This window comes from Lepisma saccharinum, chromosome 9 (genome assembly GCF_977018435.1).
Source record: "Lepisma saccharinum chromosome 9, izLepSacc3.1, whole genome shotgun sequence".
Classification (NCBI taxonomy): domain Eukaryota; kingdom Metazoa; phylum Arthropoda; class Insecta; order Zygentoma; family Lepismatidae; genus Lepisma; species Lepisma saccharinum.
Genome location: NC_139237.1, coordinates 39,317,130 through 39,338,178, shown reverse-complemented (window position 1 = coordinate 39,338,178; position 21,049 = coordinate 39,317,130). Strand labels below are relative to the sequence as shown.

The 21,049-nt window shown below is 41.7% G+C and overlaps 2 protein-coding genes across 2 annotated transcripts; both read right to left on the bottom strand.

The window, feature by feature from the left end:
* Window positions 1-2,001: 2,001 nt before the first annotated feature.
* LOC145992393 (glycine receptor subunit beta-type 4-like) lies at window positions 2,002-4,434 on the bottom strand. Its single transcript, XM_083128773.1, has 3 exons — window positions 4,262-4,434; window positions 3,449-3,704; window positions 2,002-2,229 (listed from the first exon to the last, which is right to left on the bottom strand). Exons 1-3 carry the CDS (start codon window positions 4,432-4,434, stop codon window positions 2,002-2,004), a joined length of 657 nt encoding a protein of 218 aa, XP_082984899.1.
* Window positions 4,435-9,302: 4,868 nt separating this feature from the next.
* On the bottom strand, window positions 9,303-11,303 carry LOC145992392 (gamma-aminobutyric acid receptor subunit rho-1-like). The gene is made up of 3 exons (XM_083128772.1): window positions 11,179-11,303; window positions 10,024-10,106; window positions 9,303-9,460 (listed from the first exon to the last, which is right to left on the bottom strand). Exons 1-3 carry the CDS (start codon window positions 11,301-11,303, stop codon window positions 9,303-9,305), a joined length of 366 nt encoding a protein of 121 aa, XP_082984898.1.
* Between the last annotated feature and the right edge of the window lie 9,746 nt (window positions 11,304-21,049).

Below are 21,049 nucleotides of genomic sequence, written 5' to 3'. Positions count from 1 at the left end.
GCCTTGTAATGAAATGTTTCCGGGTTCGATTCCAGGTAGAGACACATAGTGGTTCGGATATCACTTTAAATTGTAGGTCCAGTCTTACTGTATTAGCCTTACTGTGCATAAAGTGGACTCAATACACCAATTCAATCACTCAATCAATACTTGTTCGTTTCGTCGTCGGGTGCAAAGGTTTTATGCAAAAGCTCCCAGACTGTACACTGTCCCGGGGATCTCTGGAGCAAGCGAACGAAACTAGTCTCTGCGCAAGTAGTGATGCGAGACGGCTCCATCAATGCACAGGTTAGAGGGAACGGGATTGCGTGGTGCGTTGCAAAGTGACTGCAGTTACCAGCCTTCACAGCAACGTGTACTGCTTTGCTCTGCCCACTCGATCCCCCCTTTTTTGCACCTTTGCTCCACAGAATCCGGGGACAGAGTTTAGTCTCTTTGCTCTGCCCATTGTTAAATAAACTATGAGACTTGAAGCAATGGCAAGTAGAGTTAATTTCATCACCTTTATTCCTTGGAGGTAGAACACATTTCTCCCCGCACTCCGCCATTGAGTTCAACGGACAATATAAATTGTCAACTTTTTCAGTATTACTAGTCAATAACTCTTTTTGGATACGAGTTGGGGTTTTCTTAAGCGGCCCATACACCTGCGTAAAATTTGCCGAAGTCATTAAATTTTGCACGCGACATGTAGATATCCAACAGTATTTGGGGATCTGCGGATGTTACGCATCGTAAATTTCGTACGCACCCCCGTAATTTTCATACGACCCAAAAGTTTAGGAGGTCTTAACCTTTCTGCGTATACACAAGCGTAAAGGCGGCTGGAGATGAAAGGTCAGGGTGGGACTGGAAGAAACCAGCGGAGATAATTGCCCTGCTCTTCCCTCGGCCAAGACTGAGCTATTGTGAACAACGATAATCCCTGAGGTACCACCGCTGAAAGGTCCGTCCCTGGGGACCCCCTTTGTAGAAAGCAGGTAGTACGGGACTACCTGAGCTTGTGCTTGGAAGAATTGGGCTCCGAGGGAAGGATATATGCATGAAAATGTACGTCGCAGTGTATGTCTCGGCAACCTGGCGTAACGTACTTGCGTAAATACGCAGTGGATTTACGTTATGTATTTTCACGTTAGTATTTGGGCCGCTTCATAATGTAAATATGCCGTTTCTAAATTAGGTGTAACTGTTATCATACGACTTAATGTCCTAGGTTAGAAACAGTGTTCTAAGGTACTTACAACTGCAACGTAATCGTTAAGTTAACCAACTGGTAAAATATATAAATTTTCATACCCTCCAAAACACTGCCCCCCAAAGAAATCACAAAAACGCCACGGAGTGGGCATCCCCCCAAAGTGGAAGGCTTAATTCGTACACTGTGTGTGTGTGTGTGTGTGTGCGCGTATGTGCGTGTAAGCTCATAGACACACACAGAATGTCCATAAAGTCTTCTAATCTTTTTTAATAGGAATCATCAGGAGTATAATGTTTATGATGAATTAATTTTCATTTTACAGAGCACTATGTAAAATGAAGTGTTTGACAGTTTTGGGACGTCTGCCGAAGTTTCTTTCTGTAATGTACAATGAAACATCTACTTAGGTAACTTCGTAATGTTTGACATTCTAGGGGAATATATATATATCTAGAAACAGGCGGCCATATTGAATTTTGACCGCCATCTATTAAAAGCTAGTGTTGCCAGACGGGCAAGAAACTGATTCACGCTGCTTTTGAGTCGCATATTGTCTGCTGAACAGTGGCGGCGATTGGGTTCCAAAACTTACTTCCCCTTGGTAGATAAGGTTTGGCATAGTGCGGGTGCAAAAAGTGTGTGTGTGGGGGGGGGGGAGCAACTGCTCCTGAATATTGAATGTAACGTAAAAAATCGTCTTTCGAGTGCCGGACGTGATATGCCAAGATACGGCAAAGAAATGTTAATAAGCAACACATAAAAACTGTTACCGAAGTAAACCAAAAATATGCTACTGCCGTGCATTATTGAGAAATGGTGCTAATGACTCTGTTCCTTTCACTGATGTACGCAGACCAATAGATGGCATTGAAGAGGAAGAAGCACACGGGAAACAAAACAATTGAGAGCAAGTCTAGATCGTGGAAGCAGAGTGTTAAGCATTCCTTGAGTAACTTTTCCCTCAACTTCTTCACATGTGATGAGTCCTCAGTCACCACATCTAAGTTTCTCCTGTCGTGTTTGTTCAGCTCCTGTAATAGATGCACATTCATTCAATTAATTCTTTTCTGCAAAATTCAAAGGTCATATTCATAATCAATAGTAACATTACTCGCAAAAAGGTTTTAAAACCAAAAATACATACTAGACCGGGGGTGAAGGGGGGAGGTGCCTCAGAGGATAGTTAGTCTCCAGCAAAGTACAATGTACAGTCACCCGCAGTAAAAATGGGACACCTTGAAATACTCGCTTCCCTGCAAGGTGTGCTGCCTAACTCTACGGCGGTGGTAGGAGTTGCCATTGAAAGTTTGCTATTATAGTCCCCTTATCGTTAGGCAACACACAAAACACCTTGCAGTGAAGCAAGTATTTCAGTATTCCCTCCTCCCCTACGACATTGTGACACTTCATTATAAACATTACTATTTAAGAAGCTTACTTTCAGGTGGTTTATCACCTAGAAAGTTGCATGTAAACTGGGTAAGTGTGGGGGAAACTTAAGCTATTCACTTCCACTGTATCATTGTACAGACTGAACCTAGCAAAATTCTGCACCCTGCCCCTCAGAATAACTTTATATTGCACTTAATTTCATCCCTTACTATGCAGGGAATATTATCAAAATTGTTGCATGTTAAAAGTATCATCTAACTTGGGATTATACTGAACGAATCTAGGATGAAATTACCGTACATAGTTGAAGTATTGCTGCTATAGGAAAGTAGGTAACAAACGTGGATAGTAAACCTTTTTTGAGCAAGGCCTCATCTCTAGGAAAGTATCAACTCGGGGCGAGCCCCAGCACCTACTAATCTGTTGCGTGAGATGAGTCTAGGCTAATGGATAATAAACCTTTTCCTGCTTCCACAAAAATAGGCAATAGTTAGGCTGGAGAGTTCAGTGAACAAATCGATCTCTAACTACGCACTGGTAATCAAGTGGTAAAAAACATGGATAATAAATGGATAATAAACAATCGAAAGGTTTATTATCCATTTTTTATCCATGTTTGTACACACTTGTTTACCAGTGCGTAGTTAGAGATCGGTTTGTTCATTGCTCTCCAGTCTAACTATTGCCTATGTTTGTGGGAAAATTTCGTGTTGTCTATTTAGAGTATATTTTTAATTATTAGTTACAAGAGGATTTATATTATGGAGATATGTAGTCAATATCATTGAAACTATGGTTTAACATTTAAAAGTGGAATATGCATTATTAAAGTTAAATTTATGCACTAATTCCTCTCACCACAAGATCAGGACCCTTCTTGATTTTTCTCTCTAGAGTTCTGTGCGAAGGCAGAGCCATCTGTTGTACATCCTGGCGTTCAGCGAGGATGGCCCATTTCCTTCCGGACACTGACCTTCCAGCCTTCCAGGAGTTGATCCTCCTCATCCTGAACAATATGAGGCCGTACTCCAGCAGCGTACACGACACGAACACGATGCATGTGATGAGCCACACTTCGATGGGCTTCACCCTGTGGGACCCAGGTGCCGTCTGCCTGCGGAGGAAATATTTGTATTTTGGTTATTTAGCGTCGCTTTTTCTGGCACTTTTGGCTCATCGCGAGCACGATGATAAGTGATGAAGGGAAACTCACAAAAAACGCCCACGCCACGCGAGAATTTGAACGCAGAAACTTCGGAGGCGAACAAAATAGAACAGTTCTCGTACATAAAACTTCTCATTTCAGTGTTATTAAATTTTAAGTTTTTGTAGAAATGTAGTTCCCCACTCCCAAAGAGACTCCACCAACATCAAAACAGTGGCGGATCGCTGTATCAGTTCGCCCAGGGAATGTTACAGGGCAATTTCCGACGCCCTACTTATCGTCGCCACTGGAGTTAAGAACACAATTTATTCTGTATAAAGTATACAACACATTTGAGCTCTGACTTTTTACATTACTAAAACTGTATAAAAACTAATCTTACGTTAATTCATGAGATTTTTTCCCGTAAGAAATCATTTCATAATGATACTGAAGGCTTGCAATATTACAAGTTTCATGCCAAAGTGCACGCCACGGCTTTCGAGTGAGGCTGAGGACTTACTTACCTCATGGAGTTGAACATGGTGACCAAGGTGAGGAGGGTGGTCACAAGGAGTACCATCCGACCAGGCACAACCTCCGGGTTCACCAGGAAACTTCCCCAGGAGATTGTAACAAACAGGGTGCTTGGGAAGTAGGTCACCAGGACATAATTTTGGACGTCCCTATAGAGTATCATCTCCAGAACAGCCCCGGCCGACTCCCCTGGAAAAGATGCAGAAACATTTTGCTACAAATAAGTGGTTGGGATGTCCGCAGGTGTTCGTGATATCTACTTCTTGCTGTCAGCTGGTACTCATTCAACCTACCCATTGATGTCCGCATGTCCTCGTGCAACTTACCTCTTGATTCCCGCAGGTGCTCGTGCTACCTACTTCTTGATGTCCGCTGGTGTTCTTGTTATCTACTTCTTGATGTCTGCAGATGCTCGTGCAACATATCTCTTGATGTCCGCAGGTGCTCGTGCTACCTACTTCTTGATGTCCGCTGGTGCTCTTGTTATCTACTTCTTGATGTCCGCAAGTGCTCGTGCAACATACCCTTTGATGTCCGCAGGTGCTCGTGCTACCTACTTCTTGATGTCCGCTGGTGCTCTTGTTATCTACTTCTTGATGTCTGCAGGTGCTCGTGCAACATACCTCTTGATGTCCGCTGGTGCTCTTGTTATATACTTCTTGATGTCTGCAGGTGCTCGTGCAACATACCTCTTGATGTCCGCAGGTGCTCGTGCTACCTACTTCTTGATGTCTGCAGGTGCTCGTGCAACATACCTCTTGATGTCCGCAGGTGCTCGTGCTACCTACTTCTTGATGTCCGCTGGTGCTCTTGTTATCTACTTCTTGATGTCCGCTGGTGCTCGTGCAACATACCTCTTGATGTCCGCAGGTGCTCGTGCTACCTACTTCTTGATGTCCGCTGGTGCTCTTGTTATCTACTTCTTGATGTCCGCTGGTGCTCGTGCAACATACCTCTTGATGTCCGCAGGTGCTCGTGCTACCTACTTCTTGATGTCCGCTGGTGCTCTTGTTATCTACTTCTTGATGTCCGCTGGTGCTCGTGCAACATACCTCTTGATGTCCGCAGGTGCTCGTGCTACTTACTTCTTGATGTCTGCAGGTGCTCGTGCAACATACCTCTTGATGTCCGCAGGTGCTCGTGCTACCTACTTCTTGATGTCCGCTGGCGCTTTTGTTATCTACTTCTTGATGTCTGCAGGTGCTCGTGCAACATACCTCTTGATGTCCGCAGGTGCTCGTGCTACCTACTTCTTGATGTCCGCTGGTGCTCTTGTTATCTACTTCTTGATGTCTGCAGGTGCTCGTGCAACATACCTCTTGATGTCCGCAGGTGCTCGTGCTACCTACTTCTTGATGTCCGCTGGTGCTCTTGTTATCTACTTCTTGATGTCTGCAGGTGCTCGTGCAACCTACCTCTTGATGTCCACAGGTGCTCGTGCTGCCTAATTCTTGATGCTCGCATGTCCTTGTGCAACCTACTTCTTGATGTCCGCAGGTGTTGGTATAACCTACTTCTTGATGTCCGCAGGTGCTGGTGCAACCTACCTCTTGATGTCCGCAGGTGCTCGTGCTACCTACTTCTTGATGTCCGCAGGTGCTTGTTCAACCTACTCCTTGATGTCCGCAGGTGTTCGTGCTGCCTAACTCTTGATGCCCGCATGCCCTTGTGCAACCTACTTCTTGATGTCCGCAGGTGTTGGTATAACCTACTTCTTGATGTCCGCTGGTGCTCGTGCTACCTACTTCTTGATGTCCGCTGTGCTCTTGTTATCTACTTCTTGATGTCTGCATGTGCTCGTGCAACATACCCCTTGATGTCCGCAGGTGCTCGTGCTACCTACTTCTTGATGTCCGCAGGTGCTTGTTCAACCTACTCCTTGATGTCCGCAGGTGTTCGTGCTGCCTAATTCTTGATGCCCGCATGTCCTTGTGCAACCTACTTCTTGATGTTCGCAGGTGTTGGTTTAACCTACTTCTTGATGTCCGCAGGTGCTCGTGCTACCTACTTCTTGATGTCCGCAGGTGCTCGTGCTACCTACTCCTTGATGTCCGCAGGTGCTTGTTCAACCTACTCCTTGATGTCCGCAGATGTTCGTGCTGCCTAATTCTTGATGCCCGCATGTCCTTGTGCAACCTACTTCTTGATGTCCGCAGGTGTTGGTATAACCTACTTCTTGATGTCCGCAGGTGCTCGTGCTACCTACTTCTTGATGTCCGCTGGTGCTCTTGTTATCTACTTCTTGATGTCTGCATGTGCTCGTGCAACATACCTCTTGATGTCCGCAGGTGCTCGTGCTACCTACTTCTTGATGTCCGCAGGTGCTTGTTCAACCTACTCCTTGATGTCCGCAGGTGTTCGTGCTGCCTAATTCTTGATGCCCGCATGTCCTTGTGCAACCTACTTCTTGATTTCCGTAGGTGTTGGTATAACCTACTTCTTGATGTCCGCAGGTGCTCGTGCTACCTACTTCTTGATGTCCGCTGGTGCTCTTGTTATCTACTTCTTGATGTCTGCATGTGCTCGTGCAACATACCCATTGATGTCCGCAGGTGCTCGTGCTACCTACTTCTTGATGTCCGCTGGTGCTCTTGTTATCTACTTCTTGATATCTGCAGGTGCTCGTGCCACCTACCTCTTGATGTCCGCAGTTGCTCGTGCTACCTACTTCTTGATGTCCGCTGGTGCTCTTGTTATCTACTTCTTGATGTCTGCAGGTGCTCGTGCAACATACCTCTTGATGTCCGCAGGTGCTCGTGCTACCTACTTCTTGATGTCCGCAGGTGCTTGTTCAACATACTCCTTGATGTCCGTAGGTGTTCGTGCTGCCTACTTCTTGATGTCCGCTGGTGCTCTTGTTATCTACTTCTTGATGTCCGCTGGTACTCTTGTTATCTACGTCTTGATATCTGCAGGTGCTCGTGCAACCTACCTCTTGATGTCCGCTGGTGCTCGTGCTACCTACTTCTTGATGTCCGCAGGTGCTTGTTCAACCTACTCCTTGATGTCCGCAGGTGTTCGTGCTGCCTAATTCTTGATGCCCGCATGTCCTTGTGCAACCTACTTCTTGATGTTCGCAGGTGTTGGTTTAACCTACTTCTTGATGTCCGCAGGTGCTCGTGCTACCTACTTCATGATGTCCGCAGGTGCTCGTGCTACCTACTCCTTGATGTCCGCAGGTGCTTGTTCAACCTACTCCTTGATGTCCGCAGATGTTCGTGCTGCCTAATTCTTGATGCCCGCATGTCCTTGTGCAACCTACTTCTTGATGTCCGCAGGTGTTGGTATAACCTACTTCTTGATGTCCGCAGGTGCTCGTGCTACCTACTTCTTGATGTCCGCTGGTGCTCTTGTTATCTACTTCTTGATGTCTGCATGTGCTCGTGCAACATACCTCTTGATGTCCGCAGGTGCTCGTGCTACCTACTTCTTGATGTCCGCAGGTGCTTGTTCAACCTACTCCTTGATGTCCGCAGGTGTTCGTGCTGCCTAATTCTTGATGCCCGCATGTCCTTGTGCAACCTACTTCTTGATTTCCGTAGGTGTTGGTATAACCTACTTCTTGATGTCCGCAGGTGCTCGTGCTACCTACTTCTTGATGTCCGCTGGTGCTCTTGTTATCTACTTCTTGATGTCTGCATGTGCTCGTGCAACATACCCATTGATGTCCGCAGGTGCTCGTGCTACCTACTTCTTGATGTCCGCTGGTGCTCTTGTTATCTACTTCTTGATATCTGCAGGTGCTCGTGCAACCTACCTCTTGATGTCCGCAGTTGCTCGTGCTACCTACTTCTTGATGTCCGCTGGTGCTCTTGTTATCTACTTCTTGATGTCTGCAGGTGCTCGTGCAACATACCTCTTGATGTCCGCAGGTGCTCGTGCTACCTACTTCTTGATGTCCGCAGGTGCTTGTTCAACCTACTCCTTGATGTCCGCAGGTGTTCGTGCTGCCTACTTCTTGATGTCCGCTGGTGCTCTTGTTATCTACTTCTTGATGTCCGCTGGTACTCTTGTTATCTACGTCTTGATATCTGCAGGTGCTCGTGCAACCTACCTCTTGATGTCCGCAGGTGCTCGTGCTACCTACTTCTTGATGTCCGCTGGTGCTCTTGTTATCTACTTCTTGATGTCTGCAGGTGCTCGTGCAACATACCTCTTGATGTCCGCAGGTGCTCGTGCTACCTACTTCTTGATGTCTGCAGGTGCTCGTTCAACATACCTCTTGATGTCCGCAGGTGCTCGTGCTACCTAATTCTTGATGTCCGCTGGTGCTCTTGTTATCTACTTCTTGATATCTGCAGGTGCTCGTGCTACCTACTTCTTGATGTCCGCTGGTGCTCTTGTTACCTACTTCTTGATGTCTGCAGGGGCTCGTGCAACATACCTCTTGATGTCCGCAGGTGCTCGTGCTACCTACTTCTTGATGCCCGCATGTCCTTGTGCAACCTACTTCTTGATGTGCGCAGGTGTTGGTATAACCTACTTCTTGATGTCCGCAGGTGCTCATGCTACCTACTTCTTGTCCGCAGGTGTTGGTATAACCTACTTCTTGATGTCCGCAAGTGCTCGTGCATCCTACTCCTTGATGTCCGCATGTCCTTGTGCAACTTACCTCTTGATGTCGGCAGGTGCTAGTGCAATTTACCTCTTGATGTCCGCAGGTACTCATGCTACCTACCGTTTGATATCCGAAAATACTTGTGCTACTTTCCTCCTGATATTCATAGGTACTCGTCAAACCTGCCTCTTTATGAGTGCAGGTATTCGTGATGTTTTAAGTACTCGACTAACCTTTGTGTTCAGACGAATCAGGATTGATGCAAATTAAAATGGAATTTAATTACTGAGCAACGTACCTCTACGTAATTTGTGCAATTTACGGCTTGGTGTCAGAAGATTCTCGCTAAACCTACCTCTTTGTGTGAGAATATTCAAGCTACCCATATGGGGTGTAGATTGTAGTCGATGTACCTGTCTTTTGGTGTCATTCTGTACGTATTACATACCTTTTCGTATCACCAAGTACTCGTGCTACCTACCTCTTGGTGTCCGGAGGTTCTCCAGATACTCGTGGTGCACCTTGAACTCCACCCGGAAGTCAGGCAGCCGGAAGTCGTTCAGGCTGAGCACCCTGTAGAAGGTGTTCTCCTTTCTCCACATCATCACCACCTCCTCTTTCGGGTGTCGGTCTGCAAAATTGAATCAAAACATTTCTGATGATCCGTAACACATGATTATTAATTTTATAAGTACGACGTTGTCAAAATATCAGGTCAGTAATATGATGTGCACGTGATAATAAATTAGATTAAATTCTTTTACAATTTCGCAAGATAGGCAACTTTACAATGCTATGAAAATGAGAAAATATTGGCAGAGAAAAATATGTCAAGAAAGGAATGCGAAATGACGGATCACAGCAGTACAAAGAAGTCTATTCATCTGCTACTTTGCTGATGATTAATGTTTGCGTAACAAGCATTTGCATGAATGTTTAGCATGATATTACTGTTATTATTTGGCCCGGGATATTGGAAATGACTATTTTCACACCCCAAGGCAATGCTATACTATATGCTTTTTTGAGATTGGTGAGTGGTAATGCAGATCTTAAAATGCCTTTTTTAAATATTATACCGCACGTCTATTTTACATAAAAACATATCATTACTAAATTACGAAACACTACAGCATCACCCATTTCTAATTGTTAATAAAATAAAGCGGTTTTATAATGAGAAGTCATACTTACAAGAATAGAGGTACCAGGTGCAAATCTGGATGTCCAAAGGGTATAGGCTGAAATCCATGTTACATAATAAGGTGACGCTGCATCTATAAAAGAGAGAAATAATCTTAAGAGATTTTACCTTGTTCTGAGGAAAAAAAAGTACTTCAGGCCTGATTTTTCATTCATATTATTTTCATGCCATCTGTTATATGTTTTGTGTGGACAGTTCTGTTTGTCGTTTGACTAGTCTCAAGACTTAACTGTCATTGGATTAATCTCTGTATTTTGAGATTAAATATAATTGTATCCAGAGAGAATACAATTCATACAATATGTTTCATCCAGGAAATCTTACCCTGGCGACCGATTTTTATTATAAACCTGAAGTGTTTAAATATGGAAGCATAGAGATAAGGAATCTAATGCAATCCAAAATTTTCTTTCATGTAAAGAAAGGTAACTGTATAAGGAATTTAGATAACAAAGTTAACACACTTACAGAAACTATTAATCGTTTTAAAAAGTTATCGTTTCATGAAATAGTTACTGTTACTTATATCTGCAATACTTATACTCACTGAATAGTCAGTGTGGTGTTTGACAAATTTCCAGTGTGGAGAAAATTACCGTAACTTTTCTTGGATTATACAGGGTGTATCAGAAGTGATAGTACAAACTGAAAAGGTGAAAAGTACACGATAGTAGAAGCAAAATAGTCTGAGTAAACATGGCGTGGCAAACTTCGAAGCTTCTTTGTTTAAAACTGCCGGACATGTAACGTACTGTACAGTGCAATAGTTCTTGGAAATAAAAGCAACAGTAATGTCTAGAGAGATGAATATTTTAATTCTGTTTCTTGTTACTAAGTAGGACCATGGCACCTCACACGTAAAAGCATAGGATGTGTACAAACAATCAAGTCAGTGGAGGATCATAGTCATACATTTGCAATTATCTGTTTACTGAGAATGTTTTGCTTCTACACCGTTTGAGTTTGCGTTATCACTTCTTGTACATCCTGTATAAATTGTATTTATACTCCCCACCTCCACCCCAAGTATCATAAATTAGCAAGCAGAAGGGCGAATCATAGATAGGGGTACCCTTATCTGTGGTTGAATTCTCCCTTCAAATATCACCTTGTGAATAACACCAAACATAAATAGAAATGGTCACCCTATCTCCAGCTCCAGTTTGTAGTCCCCGTGCAGCACCAGCATCTGGATGGTGCGGAGGCTCTGGGTGACGACCACGGTCCTGGAGGGGAGGAAGGTGATGTCGGGCAGCCAGAGCTTCCCCATGACTTCGTCGTCCAGGGTGTCTGGCAGCGAGAAGGCCGATTTATTCAGCTCCAGGCGGTAGTCCTTCCATGTCGCCTGGAGGTACATCTCGATCACCACCTCCTGGCAAAACAAAGAGCGCGTTGAACGTTTAAAAGCCCGCTTTAGAAGAAAGCATTTTCCTTAATATTTTATTAACATTTAAGCCATGACCAAAATGCTATTGTGGAAAGCGGAAAATCTTACGGCATCTCAGATGCCATGGTATATTTTATGACATTTCTCAAGGATATAACCCGTCCTATTTCCGTAGCATTTTTCGTAGCATAACCAATCAGAAGCGACCTCTAGGTCACGAGTGCATATGTAATGGCGGCCGCGTGAGATGCAAACAATGTATCACTTCACATTTTTAAAAGCTGATAACTACAACCTTAGTGACAATGAAGTTCGACCAGTCACAAATATAGGAGTGCGTTGTGAAAGAAGGAGAACACATGCATATGCTGAACATATTTTATTCAGCAGGCTACATGGAACAAAGGAAAACATAAATTTCCGCTGCAACGCAGCAATGTATGGTGTCCACACAAAATAAAACATTTTCGTCCATCTACACGTGACATTGAAGTTCGACCACTGTTAGAGGGGATCCTGTTTACCATGGTGTGACGCCGCCCCGTCGGCGAATAACTGTGGCAATGCGTCGAGGCATGCTGCGGACGAGTCGTTCAAGGTATTCCACATCGATGCGGTGCCATTCCTCCTGCAGGCAGGCGATAAGAGCAGCCACTGTAGTGGGCCAACCCCAGATGCCGTCATGCATCCCCATACCATCACTGACGCAGGTTTCTGTACCCGACGTGCATAACATTTTGCTTCATTCTGTTCCTCCTTCCGACAAATGACTGTTTTCCGTATTTTCCCGTACACAACATTGAAAATGGATTCGTCCGTCCACAAAACCCTGTTCCACTGCCGAAATGTCCATCCCCGGTACATTCGTGCCCACCGTAGTCGATTGCCTTTGTTCAACATGGAAAGGAAGGGTTTATGTTTCGCCTTGTACACTCGGTAACCGCATCGCTATAGGTAACGGCGAATGGTTCTGCTTGACACTTCAATGTGAAAGCGTTCTCGAGTCCACAGTCGTAATTCGACCACAGAAACATGATTGTTGGTCTGGATATAGGGCCTAAATATCCGTAGGTCACGCACGCTCAGCAGGCGTTTTCGACCGGGGGCCTTACCTGGCTCTGTAGTACCCGTATTTTGGTGTTGTTTGATGATGCAGTGGACGGTTGACTTGGGTAAGTTCAGTTGGCGCCCTATTTCCCGTTCACTGAGTCCATCCCGTTGCAACTCCACCACTCTTCTCCTCACGGTGTTGTCAATAGGTTTGCCCCTGGCCATGGTGATGATGCACTGCGGTTCCTCGGTGCACAGCACGCGCTTATATACGGCGGACTCCCTTATCGTGTCCGTGACGTCATGCTTCCGTCGAATGCGCCACTATCTGGAATTTACCGTATGGGTCTGGTGCCTGGTCGAAGTTCAATGTCACGCGTATAGTTCCCCGTTTTCGTTCTTTACGTGACCTTGGGTGCAACATGCTGGGATCACGATTCTTGCCTGCTCACACGCCTCCTCTTACACACATGCGTCACTTCTGCGGGTCACCCATTCCACCGCCTATGCCTCTGTGCATTTAATCACGTATTCCTTTCTGGTCGAACTTCATTGTCACCAAGGTTGTATTTAACGTTTCGTGTAAGCCTTTGTATCAAGGGACCATGTATATGGCCGTATGTAGAGAGATATATTTTTGTTACATGTTGCTTGCATCTGTTGACAAAATGTCGACCGCCTAGTGTTGCCACCTAAGATGACATGTCCCTCAAATGGCACTTTTTCACTTAAGCCATAAATATAATCGCCTTTCCCAAACCCATCAAATGCTGCACATGACCCATATTGATCGTGAATGACAGATTAACATAGCATCAGTCATCAGACGTCTAATTATGGCCCATATATAATTTCTTATATATTCTTCGCACTCAAAAGTGCATTTCTGAAACTTTTTGCCGCTGCGTCCTATAAGTTATTAATTTGTAGAATTTTCTGTATGGAGCAAACTGAAAACATTAAGCATTCAAAAATATCTCAATCGATGAGGCTTCACAATACCGAAAACCCAGTGTTACGGTTTTCATGTTACACACTGTAGTGTACCCTGGACTGCATTTCGGAGACTAGTGAGGGTCTGGCGAGTTGGACCTGTGGGGCTCTTGTGTCCTGATCTGGTGAGTTTTGTGATTGTCCTTTCATACTTTTCGTCTTATCATATTTCATCCTCATCTTCGCGATTAACCAGAAGTGGCAGAAAAGCGAATTAAAATCGAACAAATCAATGTACTAAGTTATCCGCCTCTCTTTAGTTTAAACAACAGTTTTGTTTGTATTCACTATTTCTGTTTTTGCTTCGCTGGTCTGCCACTTTCGGATAAACGCGACTACGAAAATAAATGAGAATTAATTGATGAAGGTATATTCACAAGGAATGCCAGGGTGGAACTCGAAGCTAGAAACCTTTGATGGCGATGTCAGGAGTCGTTACGACTCAACGCCCTCGGCTGTTTTGTTACAAATCGGTGTTCATTTTCAGCGGAACTATTATTCTGACTTATAGACCGTAGTGCGCGGGGAGCCGTCATTTTGTTATATTTCTGTTTCATTTGTTCCAGATTAATGGAATCATTATTAATTTTGCCACCAGAGGTCAATAGAATCGGTTACGCAATGACGTAACAAGGAAGCCTCGGTGCGACCTCTCAGTCCTTCAGGCAGCGCATTTTGGATTCTGACCCTGAGAGAGGAAGTTGTTTTCCTCAAGGTAGACACTTTGTGAAGGTGTCCGAGGAACCACGATATGGAGGAGAAAGATAAGTACTTTCCGTAATGTTTTAAGTTCCGATCTTGCACGAACTCGCTCAATTATATTTTGTTCATGATCTTTTTCTTCTATACTACGTGAAGAAGTGACTTGGCAGTCAAAAGTCAGATTTAGTTCATTATTATTAATTAGTTAAACGAACATTCATCAAACTGACCCAAGTGATAAGACAATACGTATATTTCAGCTAGTTTATCGTCGAACAAACTTAAATTATGTAGTCTAATTGTGCTTGCACATTATGATAATAAGCTCGCATAATCTGGAACAGTGTTGTATCTATGCATTCGAATAGCATAGCTGCCCCTTAGCTAATAAGTAAACCTTTAAGGTGGAAATCTTCCACTGCGCTCTTACTTCAAGGTCCGTGTGCATTAAACAAGCCAGTTTAACGTGCATACAGATGCAGGGCATGGTTCCTTGGACACCTTCACAAAGTGTCTACCTTGAGGAAAACAACTTCGTCTCCCTGGGTCTGAATCCAAAATGCGCTGCCTGAAGGGCTGCGAGGTCGCACCGAGGCTTCCTTATTACGTCATTGCGTAACCGATTCTATTGACCTCTGGTGGCAAAAGTAACAATGATTCCATCAATGTGGCACAAATGAAACAGAAATTATAACAAAATGACGGGTCCGCGCTCACATGCCTAAGTTGTAAGGTTGACTTGTCTCGCAGCGCAGCCTAACTTACTAAAATCGTATAAATAGGAACACCACCACGTAATTACTATCAGATTAAAAATTATAGATACTCGAGTAAAGCTGTCTGCGGAATGTGGCAACACTGCATTCCATTGAACCGTGGAAACTGCGGGCTGGCGCTGGGAGTCTATGATTGCGGTGTTGCCACGTTCCACGTACAGCTTTACTCCGCAGAATAAAAATCTGTATAAAATCGGTTTCGCAATTTGAATTGACAATGATAATGCATTTTCAAAACAGATGCAAAGAGCTTCAAAACAATACCAATATCGTATTTGTAGGACCACTCGATACTAAGAAAAAGTTGTTCCGCAAAATTAAAAAAAAAAAAACAACTGTTTTCTGACAAATTTTGAACACCTGAAAATTAATACTTGTGTTTGAAACCGTTCTGCCTGCACCCTACTAAAATTTCATAACGATTGGAGAACCCGTTATTGATTTGAAGAATTTCAAAGAGAACGATCGTTTGCAAAAATAAAAAAGGCTATTTTGTTCTCACGGCTATAAAAAATAGAAAGCATGTTTGAAAAAAAAGGTTAGCTTAGATTAACGAAGAATTGAATGAGCTAAATTTTGATGTAACTCGTTTTTATGAAGGTCTATTGGTTAATTCTTAATTGGAGTCCAAACTCGAGAATCTATAATTTTAAATCCGACAGCAGCCTAAAATACACACCGAATGTGTGAATGGAATCAACTTACTCCGCTGTCCTCTTGTATCCTTGGATCCCGAATTACTGCGATGCTGATTTCCACATGGTTAGGCCCTGGGAAAGGAATTTTTAGAAATTAAGTCCACCTATCATGTTAACTCTTGTTAGCATACCACTTATTATACCTGCGACTATTTAAAGTGTTAATCCTCAGTTTTAAAATATTCATTTGAAGGGCTTGGTGCAAAAACATGCCAAGCCACACTTTTGGCGAAAATAGTTTTTTTTCCGGCTCAGATAGTGTATTGCTACCGTATCCAACAATTTCAGTAAATTTCTAAGAGTGTGTAGCACCATGCAGACTGTCATGTTGCCCAGATGATTTTCCTCTTTTATTTTTAGAAGAACATGACAAGCCACTGCGTCAGATCAGGTCTTGCAGTGACATGTTTCTCAATCTCGGGAGGAAATTGTTATTTTGACACTTTGTTGCTTATTTTTAGTGATGATTACCGTTCCTTTACAGACAATAACGATGAGGACATTTACTATCGACCATTAGATGATAATTTGTTTTCTTCAAGTCAAGTAAGCAAACAATAAAGTAATTTGTAACTTATCATGCTATTGTGTTTGTAATTTCCATAGCTTCCTGGGATCAAAATAATTGGTACAAAATTATTTAGGCCTCAACTAGATGACTTTTTAATCTGAAGTTCATCGGATGTCTTTGTAAAGTAACAACAACAATTACCAGGAACAGATAACACCTAAAAGGAACCGCTTAATGTTGTAATAGTTATTAAAGTTATTTAGAGAATGTGGCGTATCATATCGGTGCTTCGAGACTTTCAGTCGGAACATGACAAGCCACAAACCGTGCATATTATTTTAGAGACTAATTAATTTTGAGTAAAGTCACACTTAAAACACAGATTCGTTTGAACCAGAGAAAGACATAATATCTATTTCAACAATTATGAAGCCTGACAAACATTAAATGAAAAATACACATTTTGGAATTTTTCAAAAGTTAAAAATTGGTCTACTAAAAAAATTACCGGACGTGGCTTGTCATGTTCTTTCACCAAGCCCTTCATTTACAGTGTAAACAATAGTAATTTATGATCATTATTTATCTTTATGCATAATAAAATATTCTAATTTAATTAAGAAACGGTTGCGTTCGTTGTTTAGAAATAACAGGCTGTTAAAATTTAACTGGTCAATGCTGTAAGCTTTATGGTAACTTATATCAGCGTAGTCAGAAGAATTTCATGACATTGCATATCTTCTTTCAATACTCGGAACAAACCTTGGAATGGTACCTTAAACGAAGGCCACCTTCCAATATATTCATTATACCTACTTCGTTCTTAGACTAAATGTAGTCAGGCACGTATCTAGAAATATGTTTCGGAGAGGGGGTCGAAACCAAGTGTCTCAAAACATTATTATTATTATTATTAACTAACTTAACCTAACCTAACCTAAAATAATTATGTAAAATTAATTAAAATAGTATCACTTATAATGTTCAAATTAATTAATATTATATTTTTATTACATGAATGGGTAAGTGGACGGTATAAGCATAGTGATATAACAACACGTATTCATAATCTAGCTTACGTGTAGTTCAGAGGCGTAGTGTCCACGTAAGGCTTGTAAGTCCACCTTACAAGCTGAAATTATTGAAGAAAACGTATTTCATTCCCGTATTTATCACTTGAACACACATAGCAATATAAGACTTCAAGTAGAACTTTTAACGAAACAATTGAGAACTTGTTTTGATTCGAGTTGTTTCTCTGTAAGGCCTCTTGAGAGGCAGGTGCAGGTGAATGGAAGAAATGATTTGGACTCGTCCATGGCGGGTGTGTTTGCTTACGTAGTATCTTATCAACCAATGACAGGGCGCCCCGATTCTCAGGCACTGTAATGCGCATTACGAGTGGGTGCTATCTGGCGAGATTTCTGTCCCCGCTGCGTCTGTTTACACGGTCAGAAGAGAACCAAGAAAATCGACTCCCGTGTTGTTTCAACAATGCTTTACGGGCCGTGTAGCTAACAAAACGGGTGTCATTTTAAATGTGTAAACTAACTATTAAGTTCACAATGAGATGGTTTAATGTTGGATATTACCTTCATTAGAAGCAGCGAAGTTAAAGATAAAAGAGGAATGCCGCAATGTTAGGCGCGTGCATCCCAGTTGCCCGTAATGTTAAAAGCATACGCGTAATACTTAGCGTTATGATTTACAGATTTTTTTGGATTTTTTTTACCTTTTCCTTTGTCTATGTTGCTTGATATGCTTTTCAAAATGTGCGCAAATATCGTAACCATGATAATGAGTAATATTTTCGAATGCATTTCCATTTGCAAATTGTATCTTACGCATTTCCCACAAATGGCTTTTTAGTGAAAGAAAAAGAATAATAAGAATAAAAATATGACATGGCCTTTCCAGAAGAAGAGTTTGTGTGCTTAACTAAGCTGTATGCGAAATTTGTCAATTGCTACCAGTTTTAAGTTGAGCTACAGGTAATTTATTCTGAAGCCGAATATCGAGTAAAGAGTGTGTTTGAACTTCATGAGTACTTGCGTACTACCCATTTGAACGAAGCTGTTGAACAAGTGTACAAACTAACATAATTCTTTCTCACTGTTCCTGCCTCAAGCTCGTTCGTGGAAAAGTAGTTTTCTGCACTGTAGAGGATTCATACATTTCAACGCAGCACACAGACACAAGGAAATCTGACTTGGGACCGATATCCATTGAAAAGGAGCTGCTAAAGACATTGACCAGAAACTCCCGCTTCTACGACGACGTGATGGAGGTGTTCAGACTAAAGGATCGTCGGATCGAGTTACAGTATAAATGAGAATTTTCATTAAGTAATACATACATATGCTATTATTGTTAACATAGAGTGTGCGCATTTTGTGTTTGAAATTGAGTATGCCCATGCATGACTTACATTCAAATAGATTCTATTTAGTTAAAATATCTTTGGGTTTTCTTTATCCAATATTCAGATCAGGTTTATCTAAGGAAGCCTTACACCTTTCATAGAATCACGCTACGCCACTGGTGTAGTTAAGGTCGGCAAAATTTGTAAAAAAAGGATCTGCCCTGGCAGGGAAATTAATGTCAAATAGATAAAGAATTGATTATCTATTGACTATAGACAAAGGATATTAGGTCCAGTTGAAGAAAAGTAAAGATCCTGGTGATATTTTATGAATGTTACGTTATGAGTAGTAACAAATCTTGCATAAATCTTTTTTGCTACTGTCATTCAAAGTCGTATGATCACAATACAGCCTAATCCTTGTCTTCCAATAAGTTTGGTGGAAATAAATATCCTTCGATTAAACAACAAGTATATATTCATTCTTTTAGTTATTTTATTATTTCATCATTTTTATTATTTCATTCTGTACATAGTCTTACGGTGGGGGGGGGGGACCTGGGACCTGAACCACCTCTACCCTCTAAATACGTCCTTGAATGTAGAGTATTTGTGCTGAGACTTAAGCCTAATCTAAGTACGAAATCATTTCGCGCTTGTGTCAGAAGACGAAACACGGCGCTTGACCGAGAAGGTGTTTGAATTACGTGCAATGAGTCATAGCCTTCCCAGTCCCTTCACAACCATTTCGAGTGACTATAACACAACACAGACACGCATGCGTAACTTACCGTACGTCATATCCGGTTTTTTGCTGTTGTATTCCGTGTCGTTGATGAAAAATGACGAATACGTTCCTTGCACTGAGTTCCTCAGTAGAACCATTATCCTGGGAATATGAAAGAACAGCATTAACTTCTATGTGCAGGACCATCAAGGAATGACGTTTTAATCCCAGCAGAGGTACAGTATTAACACTTTTTCTGTCAACTACACTACCATTACAACTAGCTTTTCCTAGTTGCATTCAAATTAGAAACGGTTTCTTATATTTAGAATGAGCATGCACTCAGTTTAGTATAATAATTTATTTATAATTTTTATTCATTTTCTTATTATACGTTATCTTCATTGATTGATTAATTATATTTATTTTACTTCGCTTTTTGTGCCACTTTTGGCTAATTTCCTAAGATTGGGATGAGTGATGATATGATGAAATTGATGAATGGACACTCAGAAACACCCATGACCAGGCCGGGATTCGAACCCGGGACCCCTGGCGTTGTAAAGCGATGTGCTAACCACTCCGTAACGGGGGCACGTATTATCTGTAATTTTGTTTAACTGTAAGCCAAGGCTCACGGATGTTTGAAAAATTGCGTTGAAGGTTTATAAATAGATAAATAAAAAAGTCGTGTCGTTCATTTGCTAAATTCCTTCTAACGAACTGCTCAATAACAATAGTTGATAGCTTAGCAAATTAGTAATCGATACATATTAGTGATCCCATCCTTGTCCTTCTGTCTTCAATAGATTTTGAAGAATTAATAGATATTGAATAGTTTGATCGTTGGCTCAGTCTTAATTCAACGGGCCAATATTATAATGTCAAACAAATGCACCTTTGCAGCCCTATATCTCCAGTGGAAATAGAAGGCTATTGAGATATTCACTGCTTCTCGTATTTTTAGATATATCAATTCAGATCATTCATGAATGTAAATATGATAATAATAATCTATAGTGATAGAAGAAGATGAAGAATTAATATATTGATTCGCTTTTCTGCCTTTGGCTAATCCCGAAGATGAGAATGAAAAGTTACAAGATGAAAAGATGAAATTGATGAAAGCACAATTATAAATGAACGCACGAATAGGTCATAAACAGGGCCAGAATTTTGATGACCTAAAATGCATGCACTCAGTTTAAAATTACCTGAAAATATCAATAAAATGAACTAAAAAATTACTTAAGAATTGTGTCTTTATTTCAGGGTATGATAGTACGGCATAGTTCTGTAACCTTATAATTGAAGTTTCAATGTGTACGTGAATTGTAAGTATAAAAATCGGTAAAATACTTAACTTATTCAAAATTATTGCAGTAGGTAATGTCGAGCGGCATGTTGCTTTGTTTTTACAATTACGTGGCGATAGAATTTTTGTTTTCATTGTTACAGACATCAAGGCGATAAATGTCAGATCCTGGCTAAAAATGAGTGAGTGTAACGTACAATTACATTACCTTTTTTTCCAGTTACTCCAAGAGAGACCAGAAAAAGAAGTAAAACGAGAAAACTGACCGAGAAATGACGTAAAACTGGAAAAAAATATTACTTAAAACATAAAAAATAGAAAATATTACGAAAAATGCCCAATAAAATTCATGTTTTTATAAGGAGAGGTTCATATTCAGGATTTTAATACTTAAGAGCAATTTATACATACTTCATAAGGAAAAGAAGATAACATGTCATCAAAATTCGGACTCTGGTAATAACAAACACCACAAAGGATTACACTGGCTAGAGT

Coding starts and splice junctions, on each gene's coding strand:
- LOC145992393 (XM_083128773.1), bottom strand. CDS start 4,434: ATGATACTCTATAGGGACGTCCAAAATTATGTCCTGGTGACCTACTTC. Junction 3,705..4,261: donor ACCATGTTCAACTCCATGAG/GTAAGTAAGTCC, acceptor TTTCCTCCGCAG/GCAGACGGCACCTGGGTCCC. Junction 2,230..3,448: donor AGAAGGGTCCTGATCTTGTG/GTGAGAGGAATT, acceptor CATCTATTACAG/GAGCTGAACAAACACGACAG.
- LOC145992392 (XM_083128772.1), bottom strand. CDS start 11,303: ATGGGGAAGCTCTGGCTGCCCGACATCACCTTCCTCCCCTCCAGGACC. Junction 10,107..11,178: donor AAACTGGAGCTGGAGATAGG/GTGACCATTTCT, acceptor TCTCTTTTATAG/ATGCAGCGTCACCTTATTAT. Junction 9,461..10,023: donor CACCTGGTACCTCTATTCTT/GTAAGTATGACT, acceptor TCAATTTTGCAG/ACCGACACCCGAAAGAGGAG.